General features: G+C 39.9%; 1 protein-coding gene across 9 annotated transcripts in view; it reads right to left on the reverse strand.

Annotated features, from left to right (window-relative positions):
* The window catches only part of LDB2 (LIM domain binding 2), a 226,778-nt gene that overhangs the window by 26,388 nt on the left and 178,085 nt on the right, over positions 1-22,305 (reverse strand). For 8 of the 9 annotated variants that reach the window (XM_009279112.2, XM_009279110.2, XM_009279115.2 and 5 more), the window contains exons 4-5: positions 22,019-22,141; positions 20,316-20,399 (exon numbers count right to left, since the gene is read on the reverse strand). In XM_009279112.2, coding sequence (XP_009277387.1) covers positions 20,316-20,399; positions 22,019-22,141 — 207 coding nt within the window. The remainder of the gene's footprint in view (positions 1-20,315; positions 20,400-22,018; positions 22,142-22,305) is intronic. The other variant, XM_009279113.1, reaches the window with a different exon arrangement.

Raw genomic sequence — 22,305 nt, forward strand, 5'->3', positions numbered from 1 at the left:
ACCCATGAGCCTTTCGTTATATTTTCTCTCCCCTGCCCAGCTGAGGAGGGCAGTGATAGAGCGGCTTTGGTGGGCACCTGGCCTCCAGCCAGGGTCAACCCACCACAGGTCTCGGTGTGTGTCTTAATACGTCTGTCTTGAATTTCTGGGTTAGTTGTACAGGTGAAATGGAAAAAGGAGAGAGCAATAACACACAATTGTTTCACAAAAAGAAACCTTTCAATGGTTGTCAAATTACTTAATCCACAGACTACTTAGATGAATAACTGAGCTGTCAGCTAAGGAAATGTATTTTCTGGGAAGTCTTTCAAATGCATCCATTCATTTGAAGTTCTCAATAATAGCAATATTGAAAAAGGTCTTCTGTGCATGTATCAGTGCTACCAACTGCACTGCAGCACTGCTCTCAATGCTGCTAACTGTGTGACTAAGGTTGTGCTTCAGCAGCACAGCAACCCTGGCGTTAAAGCTCCTCGGTACAAGTGATGCAGAGAGCTGTGCTTGTAGAAATTAATTTGACCAGTTCAAATTTTTTCAAAAATATTTGAACTTTTGTATCAGCATGCTTCATGTCATACAAGGAATGATTTGCCAGTTCCATTCCAGCATCAGATCAGGTATTGCCCAGCACAAGGAACAAAGTCAGTCTAAATCCACAACAGATGCTCTGTTAATATAACAGAAATGTAATTTTGCTCCCATCTGATCCAGGCTAAGTTTATATGGCTTGGTGATCCAACGCACAAGGATCCAGCACTAATGGACATGGAACCACAGACTTATGGGTACATTTATGCTCCCAGATAAAATGGGTGAGGCCCATTCTCCAGCCTTCAGGGTGTGTGACAGAGCAGCGCTTGTGTGCACACAGCTAAACTCTGCCTGCTGCCAGCGGAGGGTGGCCCCAGCCACTCTTCTTACTGGAAACCATCCCTCGCCCAGGCTGCTCTGAGAACAGTACCAAGACGTGGTCTGGGAGAGAGTGCGGTGGCAGGGGATAAATTGTCTGAGAAAACGTGCCAACAGCTCACCTGGGTGGATATTTATATGCCAGCTCTCGACTCAGTGCTGTAGCTCTGTTTGGTTTACTAGCCGAAATGCAGCCAGTGACTTACGCCAAGAACATCATCTACCTAATGACAGCTACAGGTCTGGTGACTGGGATGTCCTATTTGTTTTCCATGGTGAAGAGGAGCTGGACTAATTGGACAGACCTACATTTCCGGATCGGGAAGCCAAAATCTGTGATCGCTTGCAGATAGCACTGTCCATACATTACTGATGCATGTAGACAGTATGCAGTGGTCCTGGTGCTGCTGGGGACAGTGCAGCTGTTACTTCCAGAGTGGCCACAATGTCCCCGGAAGCTCACAAGACACAGTGTCTGTCTCTGGAAACTCCGACCACAACAACAATTATGATACGGATTTTTATACTTTATTTATAAAAAAATATTTACAATTTACATCTTCTTACGTGAGCAAGGCAATATGAATTTTACTTCTGGCACATGGTTTGGGTAATTTTGCCTATGCTAACACATCAATTTTCTTCAGGCAGCTCAGTGCTTTTAGAGAGCAAGGACAGATTTTGAACTTTTCTGCTAGTGTGATCACAGTAATGTATCCTCTATCTTCAAAACAGCTTTTTAATGTGTTCCAGCCAGGACTGAAAATATCACACAAGTCACAGAACAATCGTCAAATTCTCATTATCACCACTAGTGTCAGAAGAAGTCAGTTTTATGGGGAAGGAGTTACTGAGACCTTAAGATTCCTGTGGTGTTTTCTTTTTTTTTTTTTTTCCCTGAGAAAATAGCCTCCTGGTAGAGCATGCGGCATCCAGAAAGACCTTCCAATGGTTCCCTGAACTACTCTATGTCCCATCTATATAATAAGGAAACTAATAATTCCATAATTCGAAATGGGTACTGTGAGGATACTTTCTGCTCTTGCCAAACACCAGTTATGTCTCAGTGAAATGGGAGCCACTGGGCTCAGTTTGGCAGTAATTCAGTAAAATGTAATGGCCTCTGATATACACAAAGTCAGACTGGATTCTCTGCTGATGCCTTATGTCCTTTAACACCATCTATCTATGATTCAATGATGCTTTTATCAGTAATTTTGAGGTGTTCCGATACTATAAGAACTGAAAATTAAACTACCTAAACAGTTACTACTTTTTACTGCATTTGTTTAAGGGGCCTTTTTAATTTTTACAGTCACATTCCAAAATATTGTCCTATTCAACACCAAAGGAAAGGACATAGGAAATTCTTTCCTTCTTTTTTTCCCTGCAGCTAAACCAGAATTTTTCAAGTCTTTAAAGATGGGACAGTATTTGCAGCTCTTTGTCATTTCACAGAGGAAGCCATTTATCACCAAGTTAAACTTTTGTGCAAATGCCTTTTGACTTCCACAGCCATTATCTTTTGTGGCACAGATTGGTAAGTGTAATTACTACCAATTAAATAAGTAACAATTCAATTACATTTCTTATAGCAATTTATATTACAAGGGAAAAACTGTAACTTCCAATATTTAAGCAGTCTTGATGAAGAGAAAGAAACATATTTTCAGTGCTTGAAATGGGTTGTTATATGCTAATACACCATATGACACTTCAGAGATGCACCAGCACTTCCCAGACTACAGGAATACTGGGATCGTTTTTCCCTATATTACTGTTCCTACGTTTGACAACACTTAAGTCCAATATCATCTCTTGACTAATACACGTATTTCACAATAGTATCTGAACAACCGAGTTTCTCATCCTTCAATCATATTTTACAGGAAAGTATCCTCAGCAACACTATTGATCCAAAGATCAGCTGAAAGGATCCAAATGCCTATCACCCGCTCTGATCAACACAACACATTCTTAGTAAACAGCTGCATTGTCTAAACCATCTAAACCACAGTCAGTCTGTGGCCGTATCCTGGTGACTCTGTCCAAGCCCAGACTTTGCATGTACACAGAATCCAAGCATGTTTGAAAAACCTGTGCTTATTCTCTGCATAATAATTTCCACACTTGTGTTTCCTATAGTTAAATAGCAATTCCTATCTGAGTCTGAACTAGGCTCCAGAGTAGATAATATTAAGCTCCACAACCTTCGCCGCTCCTAAAAATGGTAAATGAAAAAATCAAATCTCTGAGGTCTATGAAATGACATCATTCTTCCTTCCCTCTCCCGGCTGCAGACTTGTAAGCACCCAGATTTTTGTTTTCATAGCTTTCTGAAACAATTTTCTTTTTCCAAATGTATTTCAACACACAGTCCCATGTGTCTACTATCCTTTCCCCTTCTGGTACTTGGTTCAGCAGATCGTGCAAATGAACTGGCATATACAGTATTTGCTTAATCCTATGCTCCTTTGAATTGCTGTTTTGAGACTAATGCAGCTACTTTATTATTGTGAATTGTCTGCGTTATGTCCTTGCCTATGTTGTCTGATTTATCTTGTTCTTCCCAAGTGGGTTCATTCTGGGAGCTGATGATGAAGAATCTTACAGCTTGGAGAGCCCTTTAGTTAGCCCCACCAAAAGGTGGAAACTCTTGCTAAGAAATTTCCTGAAGTCTAAGAGATGACACAAAGTATAAAGCACAGCCAGAGCCAGAGAATTCCAATCATTAAAAATATTCTGAGATTGAATGGGAAAAGTATGAGATCATTATGTCATGAGTCAATTGATCAACATATGAGGATAAATTAGTCTGCAGACACCACTGACCAGCAAAGCTTCAGCAGGTATATGCTCTTTCAGACCCCTTGGTTTTAAGCTTTTAACTAGTTTTGCAGACTGCAAAAGAACCCTAGTCTTGGTGTTCTGGGAAGCAATATGGTATGTGCACCACGAAGTGAATATTTAGGGTGTGGAGAACATGAGAAATGCTGGCAATATTTTTATATTCACTAGGTATGCCCCAGTTTCCCCAACCCTTCAGTAATCTGTGGCTAAGTGGAGAAATGAGTTAAACTCTTCTCTTGTTGTCTTGCAGAAGGCTGCAAGTATTTGTATCCAACTGTATAACCTGTGATTGAATGACCCATTGAATATTGAATAAGCTGCTACTTAGGAAAAATCTTGTTTCAGAGACGTTAGTACTAATTGACTGCCTTCTCTCCCTTCTCCCCCTCTCCCAGAAAGCAAGGCCAGAAGAAATCACGTGGAAGCTTTAGGAAGGGACAGAATCCAAAGGACACTACACTAAGGTTGCTGGTTTTAGGTGGCAATGCCAGCTTAAGTAGCACCATGCTGTCCCCACTGCTGTACGAGCCCAGCTATTTTTGTGTCTGTACAGCAAACCAGCTGGGGGAACAGATCTGTCCAAAAAATAACCAAGGGAATAGGCAGCATGTGGCCAGAAATTTGTGGCTGAAACTGGTGATGTGGGACAAATGCTGCTTAAGAAACTGGTACAGACGGCTAATCCATGTGTGGGTTTCTGAAAGCAATTGGAGAAGGTTTTCTGTTTGGTGATAGACAAAGGCATTTTTAGGACTGTGTTCTGAGCCAGATCCTTGCTGGCTTGTTTAAGCAAAGCTATCTCACTTTATCTCTAATTACTGCTGATTATTTCAGCTCTCCAGAAAAGGTCATTCTGGAGCAGAGACTGCTGGTACTGTGGAGGCTTGTGGCTCTCAGGTCCAGACTCAGAAGAGCTCTTGGGGATCACCCTTACTCCACTGTGGCTGGGCTGCGTAAGTAAGATGACATAACAGCTGGGGACCAAATCTCTTTGGCCAGAAGCCGGGATAGACGACAACAGAGAAAACTACATTTAGTTCTATATTGCATTTAAATTTCTTTTTATCTGTGTATGACTCTTCTAGTTTTCCCAGTAGCCCAGTATGGTAAAGAGAAGAAAGCAGTTTTTAGAGGAACCATTTTCCTGATGGAATTCCAAAGAATGGTCATTTATCTGGCAGGCTGAGCTAAAGCAGTTTTTCTTCTTATTGTGATAGAAGCTGCCCCCTGATCCTGGCGGAGTAGCAGCACTGGGAATTCACCTTCATCCAGGGTTTGGTATTATAGTACCATGTAAAGTATTAGGGACATGTAAACAGACCATGGATGTTCAGCCATTTAAGATTCAAGAGACTGTGTCAAAGTATTCCCTGAACCTTGATACTCTACAACCTCGTATTCTGTTTGATCCAGAGTTTAACACACTTCTGGGTTCATGCCAGCATGGGAAGAGGCTGCACCTGGGCACAGATAAGGTTAAATCTTTACTTTCCATGGCTTTACTTACCATGGTGATCATTTGTAACCCTCGGGTCTCCCCCATACTTATTTGTTTAGTGCCAAGAAGGCAAATTAAAACACGCTGGCCGTGGGAGGAGCATGGGCATAGCTGAGGATGCACAAGCTCCTCTCCTGATCACTGGATTTTACTGCGTGCACAATGCTCCATCCACTCTGAGGAGGATCAAACCCCTACACCAATACCGCTGACACCAGTGGAGTAACAGGTTTGCATAGCCCCTTACATGTGGCAGAGGAAAGTCCATCTTCTGGGCATGACCATGTCAAAAGATCATTTCGGGGGGGATTCCTGGAACCTTCTCTCATGCAGAAAGGTCAGCTTGTGTCTGGCTGCCATGGCAGACTTTGAGCCACCTAACAGCCTAGCACTAAAAGAAGCACTTTTTTTTTCCTTCTATTGACTATAAAATAGCCCAAGGTCACCAATAAGCAAAATGTAGGCTCAAAATACCAACTCCATGTGCGGACTTGAAACAAAAGTTAAAATTATATCAAACCAACAATAACTCATTTCCATGGTGTTCCACCTGCCGTCATTAGGTTATACAGAACAAATGTCAAAGAGATAACATTCAGGAAAAAGGTGTTCTTCTGATAAGGAAAATAGCTTTGTAGCAGTTCCTTTGGGGGGAAATAAATAGTTTTCCTTCCCTCCTTTTAAAAACAGACCAGCTGATCTATTACTAGATTTGTGCAAAGTTTTGCACAACAAGGTCCTTAAACTGCTGTTATACTTCATTTGTGTCTTGGTAAAATAACATTATAAGATCCCAAGATTATTATCTCACTGTGATTTCCTGATAAGACTTGCAGTTTACATGTACAAATATTTTTTTCCTAATTGCTAGTACTGCTAACTCTTGCTTGGAGTTTGAAAGTCAAGCTGCGTTCCTTCTGTCTCATATATCACCACAATAAAACACTGCACTCAGCGCTTAACAATTCTGTTGTAAAGTGCAGCTCAGAAAGGAGGAACCCCCCTAATCTTTGCAAGCTGCATGACTTTGCAGCACTAACAAAAGAAATCAAAGAGTAAATTCTTACTTTACTCAGACAGGCACACAAGGACCAGAGGTATTCAAGAAGGAGCTGGCATTTTTTTCAGATTTTGGCCCCATTTTGTGGACCCAGATACACACTTCCAAGCGTTACAGGTTCTCCACAGCATTCAGGAGCTGTCCTCACATCCTGGAACGTGTTCTGTTATGTACCAGTTGGGCACTTTGATGCTTGGCTATTACACACCTGCCTCCAGTCTAGGCAGCTGGCCTCTTCCAGAGAGGCAAGTAAAGGTATTTCTGTCACTACTAGAAGCGTATATGGGAGGGGAGTAAAAAGAGACTGCCATTTCTCCTGCTAGCTGACAGAGCAAATTGTTATTACCAACTGTGATCCCAGTACGCAGGAGAACAATAGTAGCATTTTCCTGTGACAGAAAGAATAGGTACACACAAGCATGAATTTCTGTTAATATAGGAAAAAAGGAATGAAATGGTGGTAATGATATCAGGCAAAAAATTAGGAGAGCTGGTCTCCAAGCTCATTCTTGGTCTGTGACCATGGTCATACCACTAAATACAACATCAGAAAAAAAAAGGATCCAAAAGTACCTACATTTAAGCATTCAACTCCAAGAGTATGAGCCATAAAAGTCCTGCTGAGGCACCTGTGTTTCACCTACCTTGGTTGAGGGGAGCCTGGCACATACTCAAGCAATTCAGAATTCAGAAAATAGTGTGCTTAAGCCCCCCGAAGCCATAGCAACCCTAGTAAACTAAATGTGCCAGTGCTGTTCTCTGGCAGTGAGGCCAACTGGCAGGGAATGTCCCACCTTCATAATGTTAAGCCTTCTCATGCACCAAGACAGGAGACCACATACAAATTGCCTTCCAGCATTGGACTCTATATCATGCTAACTCCTGAACTGTGCCCAGGAATTATCTGAGAGTCAGCAAGGCAGGCCAGGGACGGCTCTAAAATAGTATAGACATTGCATTCAGGTACCTAAGAACATCGCTAGATGCTGTTTAATATACAAGGATGGACATAACCTGAGGGTCTTGAATAGACAAATGAGCTCTAAGTCTGACAGACCTGGATGGCTTAAGTACATAGAAGTACAAGTTGAGTACATAGAACAACCACCACTGGCACCTTCCCACCAACCTGCTGTTCAGTGGCTCTTTAATGAAAAAATGAATCCTGAGAGCAAAGACTGGAGCACAGAAGTCCTCATTCTTAGTCAGCCATGCTTCTTATCAGCTGAGACAATCTGGCTCCTTTTTGTACTCTCCTTTTTGACCCAGGGAGCCATGCCCTCCTGGTTGCATCATGGCCCAGCTTCAATAGGTTGCTCACAACACACACTATTTATTTAGCCTGTTCACAGTGCATCAGCACGTGAGGCTTTGAGCTCCCTCAGGTTAAGGAGGACATTGACCCCTACGTCAAGATTTCTGGGCAAGGGTTCTGGAATACCAGATAAAGCCAGGCATCACTTACCACCTCCAATGCTGTGCTATAAAAATAAACAAAAGAATGGCTGGCTGAAACCGGCATGGCACAGATGCCTGTGGTGTCCCAAGCAATGAACTCCAGTCAAAGATAAACCACTCAGCTGAAGGCTGCAGTGAAACCCCAAAGTCTGACTGTGGCTTTATGTCCTTCTGAGCATCCTAAAGCTCCTCACCTGTGCAATGGGTATAATGGCTTTTTTAACAATATTGCTAGAATAAAAAATTAAAAATTGCAAAAAGATCAGATACTATGATGATGGGAGTGCAGGTAGATCTAGATTTTTGGAGTCTGCAGAAAATATGAGAAGGCATAACAAAATTCATTATAGGAAATGGCTTTATTATGCTAGAACTTTCAGGCACGCTTTCAATGATGTCATGGACATATACTTTTGTAAATGTACATGGAATAACTTTTTTCCCCTCTTCATAATTATTTCTATTTTATAATAGCTGCAAAAGCCTGCAGGCAATGCATTTTCTTGTACTTTTTGGATGGCTGAAGTCATTTGGTTTTCCTGATGCTACGCACTTCATTCAAGGTGTTTAATACTGATAACCAACCACAGATGCACTCCCTGGACTTTCCCACTGCCTCAGTAACACACTGCCTAAAATGGCCAACTAATATAGGGGGTTTTTTTCAACTAAAACTGGGGAAAACACAGAATTTTATATTCATATAAAAATATCTATGTGATAAGCAAAAAACAAAAAAGTCATCATAGATTAATCCCTTCTGGGTTTTGTTTAATTTTTTTGAGCACTCCCAAAAGGGAGGTTGAATTGTTCATCACCAAAAGCGTTTTCTGCACAATCGCAATTTCTGTGATATTCTATAGATTCATAAAGCCTTATTTATTAAAACACAGAGTTGAGTGTTATTAAATGCGTTTCTGACAGCCCCTGCAGATAAGAATAAAGTAGCTAATGAGAAGAAAAACTGCCCATATTGCCTTATTCCCAAGTCACAGATCATCTTTAAGCTAGACTGCGATGATAAATGGTTGTTTTCACCTTTATATACATCACCTTCCGTTATTACACATATAGATGAATAGCTTTTTGGACTGTATCCATAACTAGCCTCACACTGTCTCAAGAACTTGATTCCAGCCCTACTAGGAGGAAGCTGAGCAAAGATGAACTGTATTAATTGTTTGGGAAAGCATATACTTATGTGCCTAAAAGAAAAGAGTGTGAGCAAAATTTAAGCAACTCACCTTTTAAAAGCTTTGTCAAAGCAAGTTCGAAGAATATTAAATGCATGTACTTTTCCTTTAATTTTTTTTTCCCTGTTTTGGCCTGATTTTCTTATAACTCAGTATAATTCCACTGAAATCAACAACCTTCTTGCAGTTGATACCCTCTGAAGTTCTTTCTAATCTAATTCTTGTCCAGAAAGAAACTATAAAAGAACAAAACTTTGAACAATGAATTCAAACACTGGAAGTTAAAAATGTAAGCTCCCTTTAGGTTTGTGTGAGAATATAAATTAGGGGTAAAAGCTGGCATGATATAACCATCTTGAGAAGTACTAAGCAGCCACAACTTCCATTTAAACAAAGGCATTATCAAGGACCAATAACTGCCTTCATAGCAGGTGTCAAAAAAGGCTGCTTTCTTCTTTAATTTCACTTAAAGGAAATGGAGAGAAAAAAGCCTAAAATATCACTGCAAACCCATCAGTGTTAAAAAAAAAAATTGTTTTATATTTTGACCAGTCCTATGATTTCTCTAGTTTTCTGTCCTCTTGAAGGAAATGGTCTTTAGCAGAATTTGGTGCAAGAAACGTGGGAGGACAGTGTAAGCAGAGAAGAGAGAGCATCTTCATAGACAGCATCCTTCTCAAGCCCCCTGCAGGGCTACACTGCTTTGGCTTATGTGGGTAGATTTTGCTTCTGCTGCTTTTCCTCTTGCTTCATGTATTTCTAATCCCTGTTGCAGTAGTCAGTGAAAAGGAAGAAGAAAGCTCTTGAAGCTTTTGTGGACCTTTTTTTTTTGGTCTAGAAGGGAGGCAGCCTTTTCCCTCTAAACTGGGTTTGTACTCAGAAGAGTCTCAAGCAGTGCATGGCTGCTCCCTGTAGTCTCAGGAGAACCAGGCTGATTGGCAGAGGCTTGGGAGCAAGCCTTGGAGGTCAGAATATGACAGTGTCCACATATCCTTTGCTTCTGTGAAGTTCACTGATTAATCTGATCGTGTTCATACCTTGTATTTCTAAAGGTAATGAAATATATAAACACCACAGGAGAAGTTTTGCACCCACTTACATCACTCTGAAGAAAGGCTACTGCTTTCTGAGATGTTATTCCAGTTTGTATACTAGTGTAATTGAAAGCAGAATTTTTCCTTACCATTTATTATAGCAACAGGAAGCTTACTTTAGGTAGCAAAGTGGCCCACAGCAGGAATCTAAATATTAAAATAAGACTATAGGAACCAACCTATCCTTATACTAAACTAGAAAGAATTTGAAGAAGCTGAGAAATAAAGAAACCAGATGGTCTTCAAGATACAATTAGCCACCAAGAAGGTGCACAAAAGAAACAAAAAGTGTCATGAATACGATTTTGGTGATAACATTGAAAGACTCCAAGAATATACATTTTGTTCTGAATCATTTTTCATTCTCCTTACACTGTTAGCTATTATAATGAGCAAGCTGTATTTCATGTTCTGTTTCTTATTGCAATTATTTTCATCAAATTAATTCATTTTAAAAATTACATTGTTCAAGGGCACTTAGCAATAGAATATATGATATTCTCTCCTTTGTATGGCTGAACATTTCATCTCACGCACTGGGAAAGAAAATCAGTAAGGCATCCAAGGATACACTGGAATACCACCACGATATTGGGAAAGTTATAAAAGACAGAGACTTGCTATTAAATAGACTATAATATTTCAAATGACACAATAGCTCCAATACATCTTGTCAAAAGCTAATCAGTGGAAAGGTCTGGTGTAGTGTTTAGAAGATTGAAACTTTACTTCCTTCCTTTGCATATCACTATCAGAAGATTATTCCATTTTATATTTCATTACTTTAATCGGAAAGTCTCTAGAAAGAAACCTCTGCCTTCCTGTAGACTTGGGATCTACATTATATTGTGGTATACAGAGTGGTAATACTCCTGATGAAGCTGGTGCAGCGAAGCACCAGAGTGAGACAAGGTCTGCTCTGGAGAGTACTGTGATCTCTGCCTAATCACCAACACCGTTTTGTTTAGACAGTGCTTGTGTTTTCCTTGGAGGTTTTGTTCCAGCATAGCTGGGTCCAATCCTGCTTTATAAATGAGATGCTATGAAATCTAGGCTAGGGAATACAGCTGTGGGCTTTCTTTCATGTGCTTCATACTTTAGTAAAATCATCTTATCTTGGGTAGAAATGGCGCACAGCCCTTTAATTAAATCAGCTCTAAGTTTTGCCTGAATGATTAATAAAATGAGAAAATTCTCTGTCTTGCTATGAAAGCACTATTCTTTTGTATTCCTTCATTCTTTTCTATTCCTAAACCCTTTCTTCAAATCAGATCCCCAAGTTGATATTTGTTCCTTTGGGCTCACCTAAGAACTATAATCTGTGGCTAAATCAAGTTAATTTTCTTTTGTCACAAAACTCCAAAACAAAACAACACAAAAACAAGCAATAAAAATAACCATTTGTTGTTGTTGTTCACGAAGCGTGGCATTTTCATGGCTAAAATTGCCCAAGGGAATGGAGAAATTAATTTCAATAAATTGGCTTTTATGGGTATAAAAGACCTCTGAATAAATGAAAAACTACGAGATGACATTTGGATCAAAGGAGATATACCCATTGACTTTAATGGATGTTGAACTGGATCTTTGATTAACAAACTGCCTTATTATGAAGTAACGGTGAGGCAGCAACACCGACCGGAAAAGGTAACAACGCACAGCATTAAGGCAGAGAATTGGGGTAGGGAGGAATATTCAACATAGCACAGTTTTCTAGCTGTGCAGAACACAGTACCAGAAATGACACAATTCAGATGGAAACCTGTGTTATCATTTTGATAATGTCTTCTGCCTCCACTCTGCTCACAAGCCTCATGTATGCATCAGTACAGGTCTGGTTCAGCACCTCTGCTCATCAGCACTGCCTGTAGATTCTCCATGTTACATCCTATGGGTCTACCTTAGGTAAGGTAAACACAAAATCACAGGCTTCTGTTTATTAATTTGATACACCTGTTGATATTTCCTTTAACATGAACAGAAGGTATGCTTACAAACCAAAAGCAATGCACAGATTTGCACATTAATGACCACCAGACAGATGCTGATATTCATAAATGTGTACACACAGCAGTGAAAAAGTTTACCAAAGTTTTCTACCAGGTTAGTACAAATGGAGAATATTTGCAAATAATCAGTAAATTACTGAACAGTAAGATTCATAGGGAACCTACAAAAATGTGTGTTCCATTTATGTCCATGTGTACATATATATAGATAGATAGAATATTGTTTTTCACTCATAACCAGTGCAATAAATCAAGCTTTTATCTTTCTGCTTATTTTGTTTTCAATTCAAGTTTTGTAAATTATGGTAATCCAGTATGAGCAAGAGTCTGCTCTAAATTGTACCGCTGAAAGTCAGTAGTCACTCTACTGAAGTGAATAAATATATAGCGGTGTGAGGCCATAATAGGTCAGACACAACCGCTATAATGTTCTCAGATCCAGAAGTGAGAAAGGGAAATTTACAGCTTAGGATCTGTAGGATTCCCTAGCACTTTCTTCTCTTCTCCTTTCAGTGCTGGCAAATTTGGAGATGAGGTCCAACTTCAAGACAGATGCCAGCTGATATGAGTCCATACTGCTTCTCTCTTCCCTGCCCAGCACAAGTAGCACTCAGGGAGCTATTAAGGATGGTCATCATTTGGGTGGAAAGGACTAGATTATTTTTTTCATCAGATCAGTCTCCTGACCCAGCTCTGATGGCACTTGCACCAGTACAAGGGAGGTGACAGGAAGACAAATTTACCTTTGTGTGTGTCAGTCTCTAAAACCCACAGAAACCCAGGACTATTATTCACTTTTGAAATGCTCGCTTTATTTTACCGTTTAGAGTCAGGTTTTGTTTTTTAGGGTTTCTGTTGTGAATATAAAATGGTGAGATTACAGCAGAAAAAGTGGGAGTATACAGACAGACTGAATGACAAAGTGGGGAGGCATCCTCCACACAGACAAGGATCAGGGCATCACACAAGAAAGATGAGAGCTTTTCAGGAACATCCTAGAAATAGGATCAAACTCAAGAGCCCAAAGTAAACCTCCAACATATGTAGACATGGAAAAGCCAAATTTGATCTTGAGATGCATCAAAGAAGATCTCTCCAGCAGAGATGGGTAAGTAGTAATGCCGTTTTACCTACAGAAAGAGTGGCAGAGGAAGGGGAGGGGACAAGCAGGCTAACCAGTAAAGTTAACTATGTATTATTAAAATCATTAAAAAAGATTATATGACGTAATTGCTTGTGATATCACAATAAACAGACTCATGAAATAGTCTTTCTGAAGATTAAAAACACGAGGTGGGGGGGTATAGGATTCACTTTCCAAATCAAGAGCTGACCACAGGCCTGCCATAAGCTTTCCACAATGAATACCTCAGGTTCTAAAATAACTGCTTCCAAGAACAAAGATTTGAACCACCAGCTTTGCATTAAAGCCTATTTCCTGACCTCTTCTGAGCACCCAACCCTCCCTGCATAACAATTTGCACCAAACACCCATGGATATTCAATATTAAACAACTAATTAAAATTTGTGCTCTTTTCATTGCTTTGAACAAGAAGCTGGTTTTGGCGTTTTTCAGGTCTTCATACAAATCATACCTCTGCAGCTCTCATTCCTAAACTTAATTAATAGTTATTATTATTTATGACTGCACTGCATACTAGTCCAAGCTTTAATTTGGTCTTCTAAAAAGAGAGCCTGTGGCTGTGTTCTTGGACTTTTTTTCTTCATCTTTTTTCTTTTCTGAAATAACATTATTAGTTCAACTCTTGTAGCTTGTTTTTATATGGCTAGTGCTTTGTCTTTGTCTCTCTTTTTCTTCCTTTTACCCTTCTGACTTTTTTATTTTTAAACTGCTCCAACTTAACTTCATTCTGATTTCTTACTCATGGATGCTTCAAGGACTCACATCGCTGATTATCATCCTTCCATTCTCATTAGTCCAGACCTTAATTTTATTTCAAAGGTCATATGGTCTGTATGTCCAGTGGGCACGGTAGCTGGCTTGTGTTCATACACAATATATCTTTCTCCTTAACTGATACTCATGAGCCTGGTAGTGCCCTTTGTGTGAAGGCTGGCCATTACCATCTCCAGAATACCGGTAAGATTTGCCATTTCTGCTAAAATCCCAATTTGTTCTCTAATTACTTGCACTCTGTTCCCATTCCCCATTTTTCACTGACTTCTGAAATTCCTGCTATCCACAGACACTAAAGTCTGTTTCTGAGCCATGAGAAGAAGAAGTGGTCACTCCTGCACGAGCTCATTGTACTCTCCAAAGTCAGGTTTAAAATTGCCATCTGATTTTTTTAAATGCTATCGGGTTTGCTCCATCTTTTTTTGCTTCTCATGTGCCACAATTTTCCCATCTATAAAACACTTCATTTGTTTTAATAAAATGCTTAGATATCAATGGACGAAAAGCACACCACTATTATTGTTAACAATATGAATGTTATCTTTCCAACCCACGTCCTATCCAGATATTGCTTCAGATTCCATCTTCTCTTCAGAACATTTCTAAGCTGATGCTTCATTCTCTACCTGTCCCATCTTCTGCAACTCTCCCATCCCTGCTCCCTTGTCCCACCCACTCCATCCTGATCACTTCTTTTTTAAAAATTTTGCTGTATCGTTTTCTCTGATCTTTCCTGCTTATGATGGAATAGCCCTTCATATAACTATTCTGTGATGTTGTATCTTTATTAAAAAAGTAAAAAACTAACATTTGACTGTGTGAGCTGTTGCAAAGAATACATTTCTTCTCATTTATTATTCTGAAAGTGACATATAACACTGTCTATAAAGCATTAGATGCATAAAAGAGAGGAACAAAAACCACTGTGATCATTACTAAAATAAATGCTAAGAAATTACATTACCAGAAAACCTTGGCAGAATCAGCTAATTATAGTTGGCACAGATAGATTATGGATAGCCAGCTATAGTAATCTGAATCCTTCTGTGAGAACCCTCTGATTTTGACTGCATTTTCCTGGGGAGAGCTGCCCCAAACTGAATTGGTTTAGGTTGAAAAATGCCATCGTTTATAGGAATAAAGTCTACAAAATGTTGTGTCTGCTTTTAGCACCTCTAGTTCTGAGGATTCTTTAAAATTTTGACAGCTTTCATAGGAAAAGCTCCAGAATGATTAAATGATCCAAACCCCCTCTTTTGAGTGCTTGTGAACCCTTAATAGAACTTCTTATTCATATCCATTAGGATACAGCATCTCGCTACATGATCACATACTCTGTTTCCCTAACACCCCCCCATTCACACAGCACAAAGTAAATGAAGTTGCTGTGTGTAGGACTTCATTCGTATCTACTGAAGACATGGAAACGTGGCAGAAGCATGAAGCAGGGAATTGCAGAACAAGAAGGGATGAGCTTAGAGTAAATCAATGCTGCTTAAACAAACTGCCCCTGCCCCCGAGCTCTACTGTTGGTACTAAGTCATGGAAAAATCATTTTCACTGGTGTGTTCCCAGAAACACCTTTTTCAACTATATAGCTAGCCTGAGACAACAGACTGCATCCAACGGCAATACTTTTGTTATTAGTATATGGGACAAGACAAAATTCCAAGTGCTCTGCAAAATCAGGCCCTTGCTTTCTCAGGATAGCCACCTCCCCTTAGCTGACCCCTCTGAGCGCGCCGGTGCTCATCCATGTGCCTCAACGCCACACGTGCACACCAGAACGACAATGCCTCTTCAGCGGGTAGGTGCCATTCAGCTATTAACATTTGCAGTTGAGATACTAGAATGACACTGCAGAAAAGCCTACAATGAAATGAATAGCACTGGAGCACTTGCTACCGAGTGAGTGCCAGTCATCCCATGCACTGCACGTGTCAGGGAGTCCGGGAAACGCAATGCATGATGATGTAGTTAGAAGATGATGACATAACGTAACTCACAAAGGGAAACGAATTCATGTTGCATGGGTGACTATAAATATAGCATTTCTTCTCCCCAAGTACCTGACTTTTCATCCTTAACACGCTTGCATATAATCTTTCTCCTTCTTCACTGAAGATACACAAACAGCTGTAAAATATTGACCAGCTAGCTGCCACAAACTGTTACATATTAGGAGCAAACTAGCTCCCAAATGATTTGAGTTCATATCCTTTCCATGCATTAAACCATATTTAAAGAAGCAAATTTCCCTGCACATTAAAGGAAGCTGTTGTGTGCAAGTCTATTTTGCATGTGCAAAACAAAATTTTGCATACACAATGGGTATACATACAAATGGCTTTTGATTGCAATATAAGTACTGTCTTTAGAAAATTGTGTCCCATTAAATAATTCATGTTATCCTCCTAGCAGAAGAAATCCGAAAGTGTCTAGTGAGGAACTAAATTAGTGAAAGTGGGGATTCAGGAAATATTGTCCTCTGTGTTGCAATAGTAACACTTCATTATTGGTTTATACAGAAAACAAACAATTTGGATAATTTGTAGCTCAGATAAGCCTTGGTTAATATAACCATACAGGATGTAAGGGGAAATGGGAGTGTGCATTCCCCTGCATAGATACCTCTCCTGACGCAGAGCGGAAGGACTCTGCCATGCTAACTCTCACTTTGCAAAGGGCAGATGCAGATCTGGCTCCATTAACACCAATAAACTGGCTACCAGAGCAGACCCACAGCGTGTGGAGGATGCAATAGCTACACCTGGGGAAGAGCACCAAGAAATTGCTCCAACCCAACCAGTGCAAGAAAGCAGAGACAAATTTTGAAAACCTGCTGGGCAACATACAACTATATTTCAAGGCTCAGGCCAGGTAGTTCTGCCTAACTGACAGTAGGGGCTGGCTTTTTTATAATGTCAGAAATTTTGAGAGAATAGATCATTTTATAGAAGGCAGCAAGAAACATTTGAGCTCCAAATTGTGAATAGTGCTGCTGGTATAAAACTACTGTTTTAAAAGTACATTCAAATCATTCCTCATTGAAGATCTAAATAAAATAGCTGAGCAACCAGAAAATTACATAGAAAAAAAATAAGAAGGTAATGTGTGGGGACCAAATTATCGTACCTTGCTGGAAACTGTTCTTCTAAGTGTTATCTCCATCTTCAAAGTCTGTACAGGATTCCTGTTTGTTCCTGGACTCATACCGACTGAGACTAGGATATGGGTCTTGGCCTTATTATCTGATAGTTTGTAATATCTACTACATGATGACTTGATGAGAAATTACATTTTAAAAAGCTTGATATTAATTTAAAACCTACAAGGTTTTGCTCATTATTTCTGAGACAGCCTATTCAACTCCTAGTCAGCAGCTACAGCAAAGCATGCTGACCCCATTGATGAGGTAATCAATTATGCTGGAACAAAACAAACTAGTAACTAGAAAGAAAGGAAGCCTATGGTTTTATACAGAGCCAGAGAAAACAGGGAGAAAGAGCCTTTGGCAAATGACACAGGACAAAACATTTCATTTCCAGCTTCCAAGAAGATATATTTTAAATTTGCATTAAATATGATTTACAAAATCAGTGTTCTATGCTGGACAGCGTTACGCGGAGTGAATGAAGACAAACCAGGGCACGCATCCAAAGCTGTGGCTCTACAGGCATGTGGCACTCTGGAACGGAGGTTTACATGCCAGCAACTGCAATTATCCCAACCAGCAATGATTTAGCATTCTGTGATGTCTAGAGCATAAAAAATCCAGGCTGTACCTTTATATCACAACCATCTGAAATCCAGGTTTAAATTCTGCCTTTAAAGAGACTGCAGCACAGCTTGCTGCTGTGTGCACGTTGGAGAATAAAAATGATTAATTCTGCCCATCAGTAAAGTTTTCGCTTATGAGTATCACAAGCCTTTGCTCTGTGCAGCAGAAAAAAAATGAAAATAATTTTTATGCTTAGTTTCAAATCCTTATTCAAACCCATGTAACAGCGCTAATTACCAAACACTGGGAAGACAGAATAAAATATCATAAAACGCTGACTTAAAAAAAAAAACAACCACAAAACAAAACACCTTAAACCTAAGAGCATTTACCACATTTTTTTAGTGCATGATTTTACAGTCCCAAGTTCAGAAAAGATTTTCATGTTAAAATTAACAGAAGAAAGTAATTGGGAGAGAAGTAAACCAAAATGGAAATACACCATCTAATACGAGCTCCCATGATGAGCTGAACATCTGAAAAAAGAGCAGAATGCTCAATTCCTCACCACAAGAGACACGCAAAGATTGGCTTGGGAAAAAAAAGATTTCCTTTTGGAATCACCATAGCGGGAGCCAGAGGAAGCTTTGCACCCAGAGACCTAATGTTGTCTGTTAAGCTAACAAAACTAGTCTGGAAGAAGAGAAAAAGTAAGACTTCATCTTTTCATCCCCTTCCACTTCACTGCTCATCTCCCTAGCGCTTATCTTGATTCCAGTTTTCTTTTTCTGAGGATTTTTTTCTCCCTCCCCCCCTTCCTTCCTTTCTTTTTTTTGATGCTGACGGGGGGAGCAGCATGGGTGCCTGATGCCAGCTGCGTCCTAACAGGGACCCTGCCATTCTCATTTGCATTGTCACATTCAGCAACTACAGAATATGCCACAAAGGACCCGGAAGGGGTTGGTGATAGAGACAGCGCTGCAAATTCAACATGGCCCTCCGAGCCTCGCGGAGGACGGGTACTGTGGCTGGTGTGGGCCAGCCCAAGTGCTTGCCAGTACATCCAGTCATGCTAAGGGAATTAAGACCTCAAAAGAAGGGCAATGCCTTGTGCCACAGGAAAATTCGGAAAGAAAATATGGAAATAGCCTACCTAAGCCAGCTGCTTGCTGCCCAGTTTGCCACGAGGGTGTAATGCAAAACTTGGCGTGACTGAGGAGGAATCCCCAGTGGGGATTTCTGGAGAATGTGCTCTAGGATGCCTCACCACGAGACAACGACAGTGTGGCTATAGAGATGTTGCCAAAGCACAGTACCAAACCAGAGACTAAACTAACTGTGAGAGTAAAATATGCACAACATACACATATTATTCTTGTATTTATACACGGAAAGATTTTAATGCAATGTATTATTCCTCTGAGGTTTTATGCCATATTCTTGTTTCAGTTATGCTACAGCAGACCTGCCCTGCATAACTCAGACTATAATTTGAACGGTAACATTTACGCTAACACCACATAAGTAACAATCAGTAATGGCTTATCATATTGGGAGAGTAAGGACAATTACAGTCTGTCTATAAGCTGTAGGAATACGGTGAGAGAGATCTCACCACACATCTCAGTCTGCACACTGTCCCCCTTAGAGTTCAAAACACTCTGGGGGTAGGACTCCATCCAGAGGGAAGGTGTTACAAAGATCATAGACCTGAATGAAGTGCAACTACAATATAGACTATCAGGTACAGCCCCACATTAGGCTGAAATAACTGCATTTTCTAGTGTTCTTGTTATCTTAAAAAAGCATCTTGAATAATTACTCACACAATTAAAAGGAATAAAATCAGATATTCTTGGCCAAGTTAGCCCAGTGCATCATTGAGTAATTTGCCTCATTTTATCTACCAATGGCATGTCTAGAAATAAGAAAAATTTGAATTTTAACCTCGAAATATGAACTCTACAAACCCGTATCTCGGTGTATGCATTGTAAGCCCACACCAGGGAATACTTTCAAAAATAAAAATAAACTTCCAAACTTTGAATGCACTTTAAGGGTCAAAAAGCAATGGGAACAAATGCATCATTTAATCATAAAACCCAGACTTGATTCAGTGCAAGGCTGAGGAGGAAGCTCAGGCTCCTAGAGGCAAGTGAAGTGAGGACTGCTCTGAGGAACTGCTGCAAACGGGACTGGAGCTGAGCTTTCCCTCAGCCCTGCCTCTGCCTGGGAGAGGCGGGGAGGTCGAAGAGCTGGAGAAGACAGGCAGCTCTTAATAAGAACGAGCTGCCATTTTCTCAGGAACAGTGAAGCAGAGAGGAAAAATGGTGGGGAACTTCTTGCTTACAAAATAGCCACCTTTAAAAGCATTGGCTACTCCCACACTGCTTCGACTCCATGATAAAATTCTCATCCTTTTTAATGGCACGTTGTTAGCAGCTACATCTTTATTACAGTCTCTGCGTTTCTCCTTCATCCTCACTAAGATTAAGGTCCATTTCTCACCTGACTGACAGAGGCTCTGCTCTCATTACCTTGACTCAAAGCTTACAGTAACTTTTAAAAAATGCTCAAAATAATCATCAGTTATGGTATGCTTACCCTGAGGTAGTTGAGGGTGAAGTTTGTCAGACCCATTCGAGTGATGTTTTTGGACAGCTGCTCCAGCACCTGAGGGTCTTGTGCCTAAACAACAGAGGAAAAAAGAATTTTCACTTTGCTTTTTGTCTATTTGTTTTTCTCTATGTGCTTGGTGGAGTGCAGGGAAGGTTCTCTGAAGAGAGCTGCCATTCCTATGGAAAAAATACACATTGATGCTAAATTTATTTCATAAGCTACAGAGTTCTGTTTGCACAGGAAAATGCAAAACCTTATGAAATTGGAGCAGAATAAAGACTGTTTTCCAACATCTTCTTTCTGTCCCTACCCATTCAAGAGAGAGACCTAGGAGGTCCAGTCATGCACAGGGGTGCAAGTGAGCAGAGTCCCACCAAAGAGCTTCCTGAGGGATCACAACACACTTTAAGTCTTCCATTTGTTAGCTGGGAGTCCCAGGAGATGAAGCAGATAAAAGCAGGAATAAAGAAGGTATTGCTTTCATTTTGTGGATAAGAAACTGAAGCAGAGAGAACTCAAGGCACCTTCAGTAGAGCTGATCACGTAAGAAGCATTAAGCACAGGCTGGAGAACCCTTCTGGCCTAAGTTATTTTCCCAGAATTAAACAGGAAAAATGCAAGCATAGTCCTTCTCTGACCCTAGCCAGGAGCTTTACCTGTGAGACCAGCCTCCTCTTCAAAATGAGATCAATCTCATTACTAAAATTAATACCTGCTGGTTGCTGCCTAACCTGGTCTACTCTCTTTGAATTGCAGCCCTCTAAATACATATTGTTGCTCATGGCCATCCTTGTTGTCCCTTAATGGGATACTGTTGAAGAGTTCAGAAGGTCAGTCCTCTAAAATAACTCTGAGACGGAAATGGTGGGGCAGATTTTCAAAGGTATTTTCATCGGGCCTGTAATAGCATTTTCAAAAAAGTCCAGGCTGCTTAAGTTATTTAAAATTCCTCACTAGGAATATATCTTTATCTATGGATATCTAAGTAACTTGATGTCAAAATACGGGCACATATTTGGGCCTGTGTTCTTACCCTCTATAAAACCATAGTCCTGCAATTAATTTTGTATATGGAGCACTACTAATCTGAACGATTCTACAGTGCAGAACTGAAAGTGGCAATAAGACTCTGTCCTTTGTTTCTCCCCAACGATTTACTTTATAATAGTTTGACTTCAACCTGTAGAATATTTAATTTTTTAATATTCCATTGTGTGTGTTTTCATGCAATTAAAAAAAAAAAAGTCTTGAAATGTGAAAAAAGATCTGGATTAAAATTCTAGAGGTTTCTAAGTAAATATATGGTAATTACTTATTTTCTGTCTCATACAAGGGTAACAGTTTGCTAAATTTAAAGACTAAATATAATTCATACCTACAATGATGAAAATTCACTGAATTTAGTGTAGTTCATGTCAATAAGAACAGATTATGGGCCCAAATCATACAGACCACCAAATAGGATTAAAAGGAAAACTATGTGCTAAAACAAAATGAAAACATAGCAACAGTGCTAACAATAGAGCACTGAGAAACAAGGGAGTGATGAAAGAACTTGTAAATGGATGTTGTTGCAGGCAAAACAAAATATTTATAGTTAATTGCCTTGGGTGTGAAATTTGCTGGAGTTCTTCATAAACCTAATCTCATCTCTTCGCATTAGGTCAAGTGAAAAAAGGATTACTTACATGCATGGCTAGAATGCTGCGTGGGACTAATTCTCTGTACTGTCTAATAGTAAAGTGCCATGTTTTTATTCTCATAAGATCATCAAAAGTAAATTCCAAGATAAGACGTCCTTCTGTGCATACCTAGAATACATAAAATGCATGAAATAAATTCCCAGGAATTTTGTTTTCAATGGTATTGTATCATCGATTAAACAACATTCAAAAATATCAGAGCAGTATTCTATTGTTCATCTCTGCTAGATTAATTGTTTTTCTTTCTCTTGGGGAGAAAAAACGAATGTGGG

The sequence above is a fragment of the Aptenodytes forsteri genome, unplaced genomic scaffold (genome assembly GCF_000699145.1).
Source record: "Aptenodytes forsteri isolate BGI_AS27 unplaced genomic scaffold, ASM69914v1 Scaffold242, whole genome shotgun sequence".
Lineage (NCBI taxonomy): Eukaryota > Metazoa > Chordata > Aves > Sphenisciformes > Spheniscidae > Aptenodytes > Aptenodytes forsteri.